Below are 10,504 nucleotides of genomic sequence, written 5' to 3'. Positions count from 1 at the left end.
TTATACATATTTTTCTGAACCTTAGATAGAATCACTTTTAATGGTTGTTCAGGGTTCCATTGAATACAATAAATTATATAAGCAGTCATCTATTGTTAATTTGATTTTTTCCCCAGTATTTTGATACTATACACAACAGCGCACATCACATTCTTATACATATATCTTTATATAATTGACATATTATTTCCTTAGGATAAATTCCTACAAGTATAATTATTGATGCAGTGAATATATATATTTGAATTTTTGATGATGTATCATTTAGCTACCATTCAGAAAAGCTATACAGATTCATGCTTCTATCAATATACTGTATATACATACATCTGTTTCCACATCCCCTCACTAATGCTATAAAGTATTTAAGTATTCTTTTTTATCTTTGAAGCTTTTGTAAAGGAACATGATGAAATACTGACCACTTTACTATAGGCATTTTGCAGAGTTAGAAGTAGAGGATTTGAACTCCTCTACTAGTCTTCTGACCAATTTCTAATGAAGAAAAGTGTATCTTTGTGACAAGGATTTTGTACTCTCCTTAAATCACAATATTGTGTCCACTGAGAAAATTCCTTCATTGCCCAAACTTTACAAAGGTTGTTTTGGCTATGAAGATACTTATTTTATGATCCTAGTAACATTTTCATTTTTGGACTTACCTAAAAAACTAGTAAGGTGTAATGAACATGGTATGTCTGAAGACTAACACATTTGGAAATTAGTGTGTATCAGGTACTTTGCTCATCTTAATCTTCATATTATTTTGTGATTATCCTATATTAAGGAAAATTTACTAGAAACTTTCTGGCTTTGTAGACAATGTAATAAACTATTCACAGTGGTATACTTGTATTGAGAATTTCTGTGCTCTTGACTATGTTTTAAAACTATTAATCAGTGGATTAAGTAGAATAAAATTACAAATTCTTTTTCTTCTTTCATGATGCAGAGTTCTCCAAAACACCAGTGGGGAGAAGAGGAACCAAATTCTCAGACGGTAATAAATAATTTGCCCTCTCTGGGTATACACTGAAATTTTTCATTTCTGATGGCCGATAATAATAATAATTAATAATATCTTTTAAAGAACACAAGTGACAGGAAAGGAAAATTAGAACTAGATGCTGCTCTCTCTTTTTCTTAATATTTTTCCTTTCTCCTTCTTTCAGGAAAAAGATCATAATAGTGAAGATGAGGATGAAGATAAATATGCAGATGATATTGACATGCCTGGACAGAATTTTGACTCTAAGAGACGAATTACTGTACGGAATCTTAGGATTCGAGAAGATATTGCAAAAGTAAGTCTTGCCAACTTAACATACACATTTGAAAAATATTTGTCTTCCTAGCCTAAATTTTATCTATGGATAATAGAGTCATTCCAGGATAAGGTATCATTCTGGCTTGTCTCTTCACCTGTACCCCAGAAACTCACACACATTTAATTGATCATGTTCAACTCCTCTACTAGTCTTCTGAGATGTTTTTCACTGTGAGTAAACATTAATTCATTCTTCAAACATTTTTTTCTTCTAGTATTTAAGGAATTTAGATCCAAATTCTGCCTATTATGATCCAAAAACTAGAGCGATGAGAGAGAATCCTTATGCCAATGCTGGAAAAAATCCAGATGAGTAAGTATCAAGTTAAATTTACAGATTTCAAGATGAGGGAAGTTAATTTTTTCCTGACCCAACCATAGATGGTCTTCATTTTAATTCAGATTCAGTTTTACAAATTAGTTTTCCTTAAATCAATCTCTGAAACAATTTTTTAAAATTTGTATTTACAGAGTGAGTTATGCGGGAGATAACTTCGTTAGATACACAGGAGACACGATTTCAATGGCTCAGACACAGTGTAAGTGTTTCTTTATGGCAAGACATATTAGCTCATAAGAAATTGGGGATTGTTTTCAATAAGCATGCAATAATGTAGTTGGCAACTCATTAAGATGTTTTGAATTACTCTAGTGTTTGCTTGGGAAGCTTATGACAAGGGATCTGAAGTACATCTGCAGGCAGATCCTACAAAGCTAGAGCTGTTATATAAGTCGTTCAAAGTCAAAAAAGAAGACTTCAAAGAACAGCAGAAGGAAAGCATCCTGGAAAAGGTAATTTTGACCAAAATGCTAAAGAACAACTTTCCTTAAAGAGAACTTACAAGTAATGAGCATTATTTACATTTGGAATATACTACAAAGAGAGCCCCTCTTTATTTTCTCTCTGTTTTCTTCTATTTACTTATTTTTTTCTTTCTTTTTTTCTTTTCCTTCATATCAAAAGAAGTTGAGAGAGCCCCTCTTAATTGGTGAAGAATAGTCCTTTCCTTCCATTATTTTAGTTGGTATACACTTCGTATCAGTTAGCTTTTGCAGCAAAACACACCACCTCAAATCTTAGTAGTTTGAAATAAACACTTATTATTTTTCACAATTCTGTATGTCAGCTGGGTCTCCTGGACTGGGCTTGCTCAGCTGAGGCTGGATGATCTAGGATGTCCTTACTCATGTTTAGCAGTTAGCAGGCTAATTGTCCTCACCTGGGACAGCTCATCTCTGCCCCACGTGATCTCCTATTCTCTGATAGGCTAACCCAGCATTTTTACTTGGCTTTCTCATGGCTCCAGAGAGTAGCAATAAAAGTACGCCACAGTACATGAGTGCCTTCATTTGCATCACATTTACCACCTTCCCATTGGCCAAAGCAAGTAACATGGCCAAGCCCCGATGCAAGAGAGAGAGAACCAGACTCCATCTCTTGATGAGAGGAACAGCAGTGTGACAAAAGGACGTGTATTCAAAGATAAAAGGAATTTATGGCCATCTTTTTATTTTATTAATTAATTAATTTATTTATTTATGGCCATCCTGCAACCTACCACACTCAACAGATGAATAGCAACTGAGACATCATTTATTTGCCTGTGAAAATTTGGTCGTTTTTCTTTCCACTGTGCTTTCTATAACAATGCCCAGTAAAGAATGTTCCCTTTTCTTTCTGATTAGAAATAAAGACTTTCATAGAGATTTAAATGCAAATCTTTGTTGTAAAATATATTGAATAGTGTCCAATGTCCTTTTAGTATGGTGGCCAAGAACATTTGGATGCCCCTCCACCTGAGTTGCTTTTAGCCCAGACTGAAGACTATGTGGAGTACTCAAGACATGGGACAGTCATCAAAGGACAGGAGCGGGCTGTTGCCTGCTCTAAGTATGAGGAGGATGTGAAGATCCACAATCACACAGTATGTGTTAAACTAGAACTATTTTGTGTCCTTGTTAGCTTTGTTCTGTATTGTATTTTTCTATTACAATTCCATTAGCTAACCATTGCTATCCTGCTTTTCTTTCTTAAAACATTTTAATTTTGTTTCATGGAATTTTACCAAAAATAGGAAAAATTTGAAAGGCTATTACTATGCTCAGTGTTATACTCAGCACTAAGATTCAAAACTTGTTAACATGGTGCCATATATGCTTTGTCTAAGTGGGTATGTATGTGTGCATGCTGATATGTATATATATACACACATACATATATATACACAGTATATTTATATATTTTTAACTAAAACATTTGGAGATTACAGATATCATATTTCATCCATAAACATTTTATCACATATCTCCTAAAAATAAGGACTTTCTCCTATGTAACCACATTACCATTATTGCACTCCAGAAAATTAACACTAATTGCTTTTTTCTTTAACAACTTAAGTAATGACTAAGAATAATTCCTTAATATCATCTAATATCTACTCCTTAATCACATTTTCCAAAATATACACAAAAATGCCTTCAGTAGCCTTTTTGTTTGTTTTAGTCAGAATCTCTTTGAAGTTTATTTTGATCATTATTTGGTTATTATGTCTGTCTTCTAGAGTGTATCTCCCCATTTTCATGACAGTGACCATTTAACAGATCAGGCCATTATATTGTAAACTGTCTCATATTCTGTATTTGACTGTTTCCTAGTAGTATCATATAACTTATTCTTCTATCCTCCATATGTTCTATAAACAGGAATTCAGGTCTAAAGGTTTGATTGGATATAAGTTAAATATTTTGACAAGAATACTTAGTGGGTGATACAGTACCTTTTATGTTGCATCACATCATAAAACATATATTGTCATTTGCTGTTGTCTTAAAGTAACCAAATTATAATTGTCTAAGTTGGGGGTAAAAAAACCTAACTACCTATAGGATTCAGGCCAATGATCATATATGAGTAAAGTGAGCCAGGCAAACTACAAACTGGAGAACACAAACCCTGTCTAATAGGTACATCTACTGTTCAGCAACAGCCAATATTGCCAAGTGGGAATATGGGCTCAGAATTTCCCACTCCATAATTTTTCAAGAGAAGTCAAATATCCCACATGTTTTCATTGGCTTTTGGGAATGGAATTTGCAACCTTTTAACTGCAATGCCTGCTTCTTATACTTGAGGTTGGGCCACCCTCTTCCTGTTAGCCAGTCCTTGAATCCCCATAATTTTTCTCCCAAATTACTTTTAAAAGGGCTGTATTATTTTATGCTCCTGTCAACAGTATATGAAAGTTCCTAATTTTAGGTCCCTTTTTAAGTAATTTCTCTCTCTCTCTGTAGCATATCTGGGGATCTTACTGGAAAGAAGGCCGATGGGGATACAAATGCTGTCACTCTTTTTTTAAGTATTCCTATTGCACTGGAGAAGCTGGGAAGGAGATTATTGTAAGTAATTGTCCTTTGGTTCTTAAAAACATAAAACAACCAAAGCTCCTAAGTCAAACTGTATGAATCGTATTTTCTCATGTTTCAAATTTTAACTTTTTCTTAGATGATTGGTAACTGCAACACTCAAATTTACATATTATTTTCCCACAGAATTCAGAGGAAAGTATTATAAATGACATAACTGGGGAAGAATCTGTAAAAAAGCCTCAAACCCTCATGGAGGTAAGTCTATATTCATTTGTCCTAAATTTTTAAGACCTGGAGGGAGAACTTTAAAACTTGCATTATAGCTTTGTTTTCACATTAATAACACTGTATTTCAATCTTCCCTCTCAGCTACATCAGGAAAAACTAAAAGAGGAGAAGAAGAAGAAGAAGAAGAAAAAGAGGAAGCATCGAAAGAGCAATTCAGATAGTGATGATGAAGAAAAGAAACATGAAAAATTGAAAAAGGTACTTTGTGAAGTCTAAATAGTAAAAATGACAAATAGCATTATTCTTTACTTGTAAGGACCTTAGGAAATGATCTATTCATGTCTCCAAACTCATTTTAAAAATGATGAAAGGAGTCCAGCCAGAGTCTGGTTGATTTGCCCAGATTATATTAATAGAGATTTTGCAGGTCTAGGTATTGCCTTCTTCTTAGAGTATTTAATAAATAACACTAATGGACAGAAGAAATGTGCTCTTTGTAAAACTGTTTTAGAGTAATTGACATGTTGCCCAGGAAGAATTGCCTTCTGGCTCCATAATTTGTAAGTTTCGGCAAGCCCTTGAGGAAAAGTCAGAATTGCAGTCTCTACCAGAAGCATCAGTTGTGGGCTTAAGTCAGTAAAATGAACCTCCTGTAGTTTTTGTTATTAAATAAAATTTCTTTAACATTGGCTAAAAATGTCATAGAATGTTTTGTGCTCTCTGAAAATATATGAGCCAAATAGTAATTAGCTGTAGCTTGACAGTGGAAAGGCTGACTCCTGAGCTCTTTCAGACAATCTAGGTTTTTGATAGAGCAGTCACATTCAGTGGGGTCTTGTGGTACTCTGCCACTTTTGAAGAAAAGAGATCTGATGTAGAGCTGTGATACTCATGTTTTTCCTCTCACTGCAGGCACTGAATGCAGAGGAGGCCCGTCTTCTTCACGTCAAGGAGATCATGCAGATTGATGAGAGGAAGCGGCCTTACAATAGCATATATGAAACTCGGGAACCCACAGAAGAGGAAATGGAGGCCTATAGAATGAAACGTCAGAGACCGGATGACCCCATGGCCTCTTTCCTTGGACAGTAGTTACTAGTCATAGAAGATCACCCAAGATAAATGCAACAAATAAGTTCTTTTTGGCTTCTTGCTGATGATTGCAGATAGAAAAGTCCTTGTCTACTTTTCTTGCTTCCTAACTTTAATAAATCTTTCAGAAGTCTTGTTGTAAATTCATTCCTCTCCACACTGCAGAAACAGAAGAAAAACAAAGAGGAGGTACATTAAGTGTGGATTAAGATTTTGCTTCCAACTTTATATTAGTGATGTGGAAAGAGGCCTTGGCTCCCTACCTATCAAGAGTGTCAGAGTTTGAGGTTATTAAGCCTCAAACTTTATTTCTTCAATTTTTGTCTCCCTTTATCTAGTATTAGTATACATTTTGAAGGTAGATTACTCTTTCTGAAAACCAGGGCTTCATTTTTTTTTAATTACGAGTAACTATAATTGCATTTATTTTACAATCATTTATTTTTGCCTTCTAAGGTTTTCCTGGTCTGAAGTTAAAAAAAAAAATTATTCTACCTTGGGCTTTGGGTCACTGGAAGGAAATCTGTAGAACATGTAAATATCTTTATTCCCTATGTAAATCTGTGTAGTAATAAAACTGTTTTTCACTTGATTATAAAATTTTGATTTTTAATACATTTCCTTGTACTTTATACTTTAAATGTCTTTGAATGGAATAGCTATTTTCTAATCACCAGGTCAATATTGACTGATTCGTACTAGATCTTTTGCCATTCTGGACATAAGCCTTTAAACATAGAAATCCTTTTCTTTATCAAAGAGGATATGGTTTATGATACTATTTGTTGTTTTGATTATGGTTGCCTTTAGGTAGCAATCATGAATATTAGATTGTTTAAAACTGTAGAATAGCCTACTTTTTATAGCCAGCAGCTGTCACTTTGTAAAATTTCTAAAAAGCAAAACCTGAAGTTGGCTCCTTCTAAGAATCGCAAGAAGAGCTTCTAGGGATATTAATAACTGTTATTGTCATGATTCCTAAGTCTTTTCTAAGAACATTGTGAAGATAATACTGACAGAAAGGAATCAGTGAAAACAGCCTGTTAAAAACCTCTGACATGTCCAATGAAGGATTTATTATAAATTAATTAATTAATTAAAAATTTAAAAAACCTCTGACATGAGTACATTTGACTTTTAACAACTCACTGGCTTTTCTAAGCTACCAAAAACCACCTGCAGGATACTAGTTAAAGTCAGCATCTCACAAATAGTGGTGGTGTTAGAGTCACTGAGTAAAATTGTCAAGTACTATGAGTATATATGGTGTTTATATTTAGACTAGTATGAATTTAAAACAGCAATGCAAATAGATCTCTAAGGATACAAAAAATTGTTTTCATATTCCTATCTTGACAGGATGGTTCAACATAAAGTCTGACATTGGTGTGTCTATTTTGTATTTTATCTTTTGTTAAAGATATATAAATGATGATACTTAACTGTGTGATTTGTAGCATGATTTCTAATATTTGGCAGAAAAGTGGGTTATAAGACTGGCAGGGAAACTGGATCAGCGTCTGTGAGTCTGTATTAGAAAATGTAAGCATCCTTTAACTCAGAAAACACGCCCTAACCTTTCTGGGCCTCTGTCCCCTCCTGGTGAGGCCCAATCTACTCTGATTTTCAGAAGAATTTTTGTCTGCTGTTTCATCTTGGAAAAAGGGTAACACCTAGAACATTATTCAGATATGAGCTTTGATTTTATTATCTCAATAACTGCCTTTTGGTAGCAGGAACTATGTACTGTGATTTTTCTCTTATCTCCTCAAAGGAACTTAATGAGGTGAGTAACAGGTGATCTCCCTGTTTTACAATAAGCTCATGGAATTAATGACACCAGTTTGCTGAAGTCCAAACAGTTAAAAGTGTTGGAGCCAAGAGTCTGATTCTGAAGCCTACCCCTAGTATTTAAAGCCCCATTTTCTGAGCTAGGAAGTCAGGTGTGGTTTTTTTTTTTCTGTTTTGTTTTTGCCTTGTTTTTTTTAAGAAACAAGGTCTTGCTCTGTCTCCCAGGCTGGAGTACAGTGGCCTAATCATAGCTCACTGTAACCTCAAACTCCTGGGCTCAAGGGATTCCCTGCCCCACCTCCTGCCAGCCTCCCAAGTTGCTATGGCTGTAGGCACACACCACCACACCCAGCTAATTTTTTTTTAACTTTTTGTAGAGATTGGGGGTAGAGGGGGGCCTCATACTTTGTCCAGGCTGTTCTCCAATTCCTGGCCTCAAGTGATCCTCCCACCTTAGCCTCCCAAAGTGCTGGGATTACGGGCGTGAGCCACCTGCACTGGCCCAGGAAGGCTGTTTTTTTGCAGTTTCTTCCATCAACAGAAACCTTACAGAGGCCTTCAATGTTTAACAGGCTCACCCCAACACTTGACAATGATGCATTTGTCCCACATTCTTTGACACCCCCACACACGAGAGTTGTGAAATGCTTCTAACAAGTTTCACTATACAAAAATGAATAAACTCTTCATAAGAATTCTGAAAGAAAATATCCCCAAAATAAGAAAGAAGGCTATCTTTGAGTTTGTTTCTTTCAACAATGTTTTTCTAGTTTCCTACTTTGTGATTTTTCTCCAAAACCTCCTTAATATGGGCTTATTACCTCAAAATCATTCGGTTGAAATTTTTTAATAAAATTAAAAATCTTTAAGATGGATGATGATTCTTAGGGAATTCATCCACATGCTCTAATTTATGGGAAGGAAGAGCAAACTGCATGGGCCACAGGACACAAGCTATGGAAGCTTATCCTCAATTTTGAATATCTTAATAGAATTTAAAGCCTGTCCTACTTGCTTAAATGTTTCATTTGGAAATACAATAAGCTTCCTTCTCTTTTCCCTCAATTCCACATGGAACATGGTAACCGTCAGGGTATTATCTCCAAGCTCAAAGCCTGACACAATAAAAAATTTTATATCCAGTGCTTTGAATGTTAAAAAAGAGCTATATGAGCTTTATAGTACCTTCCATTCCTGAAATTCTAGGGTTCATCCTTTCTGGTGGACACAGTAAACAAAAAATTTCCAGCTCCGCGTATACAATGCTAAATTACTGGGAAGGCCCAGTGCGCATGCTCCCCGCTCAAGCCCGCCAGCCCCTCAGCCAGTTGCTACTGCGCCTGCGTGCGAGGAGATGCCTCGCCTATCCTGCCGGCGGGAAGCAACCGGGAGAACCCGGATGGAAACCTGGCCTGGCTGAGGTGGAGGTGGTTGCGCGTCTTGCTGATTCTCCGCGCTCGGCAGGTTCTTGCTGGGGGGTCCGACCTGAGGAACCCCCGCCTGGACTGGTTCCGATGGCCAAAAGCAGAGCCCCAGGCTGAGCGGAGGGCAGAACTGGAACCGGAAACGGGCGCCTAAAGGAAGCCCGAGCATCCCTTGGGCCTGCGCCTCAGGCTCGGAGACGCGCGGGCGGAGACCGAGCGGCATCTACTTTACCTCGCGGCTGGCGCTCTTCGCTCCGCCCGGCCGGCTTTAAAAACCTCCGTCCTTAACAATAACACCATCAGGCCCTATCAGTTAAGAGCTACGTGTTCTTTGCATGCATTCTCATAATTAAACCTCCCAACAACCCTGTAAGGTAGGTACTGTTACTCCTTTAAAGGACTGAGGCTTGGAAAGGTCCCAGCCTGTAAGTGACGAAGCCACAATCCCAGGCGTTTGCCTTGGGAGCGTCTGCGGAGCTGCCACACTCCGGCCCCCCTTCTCCTGACTTGATTTTAACTGTAAAATGCGGTGGTTAAATCCTCTGCCTCCCAAACACCAGCGCCTACCATGACCTTGCATAGGCAGTGGCTAGATAAAAGTTGCATTGTATTCGGTTTGGAGTTTTAGGTTTGCAACTCAACTTTGGTGTTCTCGCTGCTGGAGTGTATGTATTTTAGCATTCCCTGAATATTACTGTTATGTGAATGTTCACTTTTAACTGATTTTTCTCTCAGTTGTGATACTTTTTCATATCTACCCTTACTTCATAAACTTGCAGAGACATTCTACTTTGTTATATATCAGGTCTTCCATTCAACCTCTTAAGATATCTCTCAGGAGAATCATTCTTGAAATGAATGATGTATCTGTCTTAAGATAATGCATTTTGTTTGTTTATCTTTTTATTGTGGAAAATTTCCAGCCTACGTTAAAATAGTAAGAATGGTGTAATGATGTGTACCTGTCATCTAGCTTCAACAATTACCAGCTTTCAGCCCGTCTTTTATCTCCACCCCACTTTGTGTGTGTGCTCAAGTACAGTATTTCAAAGGAAATCCCGGACATCATTTCACTTGTAAAATAATTAAGTCTGTATTTCTAACAAATGATGACTTTTTAAAAACACAACCACAATACCATTATGACACCTGTTTAACAATAATTCCTTATTATGATGATGCTTTTTTGATGTTTACATTTTTTAGGATATTGTAATTCCTAAATACCACAAAGGAGCAAGTGAAAATTGTGAGGTTCTAAAACACAAGAAAG

At 36.5% G+C, this 10,504-nt stretch overlaps 2 protein-coding genes across 3 annotated transcripts in view; both read left to right on the top strand.

The window, feature by feature from the left end:
* Window positions 1-6,186, top strand: part of SLU7 (SLU7 splicing factor homolog (S. cerevisiae)) — a 19,478-nt gene extending 13,292 nt beyond the window's left edge. Inside the window, exons 7-16 of the mRNA XM_012644787.1 lie at window positions 953-1,000; window positions 1,173-1,304; window positions 1,543-1,640; window positions 1,799-1,866; window positions 1,980-2,119; window positions 3,091-3,252; window positions 4,622-4,726; window positions 4,880-4,951; window positions 5,066-5,182; window positions 5,837-6,186. Of these exons, the coding sequence (XP_012500241.1) occupies window positions 953-1,000; window positions 1,173-1,304; window positions 1,543-1,640; window positions 1,799-1,866; window positions 1,980-2,119; window positions 3,091-3,252; window positions 4,622-4,726; window positions 4,880-4,951; window positions 5,066-5,182; window positions 5,837-6,016 (1,122 nt within the window). The 3' untranslated portion in view covers window positions 6,017-6,186. The remainder of the gene's footprint in view (window positions 1-952; window positions 1,001-1,172; window positions 1,305-1,542; window positions 1,641-1,798; window positions 1,867-1,979; window positions 2,120-3,090; window positions 3,253-4,621; window positions 4,727-4,879; window positions 4,952-5,065; window positions 5,183-5,836) is intronic.
* A 2,971-nt stretch (window positions 6,187-9,157) lies between these two features.
* ZBED8 (zinc finger, BED-type containing 8) overlaps window positions 9,158-10,504 on the top strand; it is a 6,671-nt gene continuing 5,324 nt past the window's right edge. Inside the window, exons 1-2 of one of the 2 annotated variants that reach the window (XR_001137515.1) lie at window positions 9,488-9,605; window positions 10,438-10,495. The gene's annotated coding sequence lies outside the window, so the exon portion shown is untranslated. Of the gene's footprint in view, window positions 9,606-10,437; window positions 10,496-10,504 lie in introns of those variants that run through there. The other variant, XM_012644804.1, reaches the window with a different exon arrangement.

The sequence above is a fragment of the Propithecus coquereli genome, unplaced genomic scaffold, assembly GCF_000956105.1.
Source record: "Propithecus coquereli isolate 6110/MARCELLA unplaced genomic scaffold, Pcoq_1.0 Scaffold220, whole genome shotgun sequence".
Lineage (NCBI taxonomy): Eukaryota > Metazoa > Chordata > Mammalia > Primates > Indriidae > Propithecus > Propithecus coquereli.
This window is presented reverse-complemented; position numbering and strand designations above follow the sequence as displayed.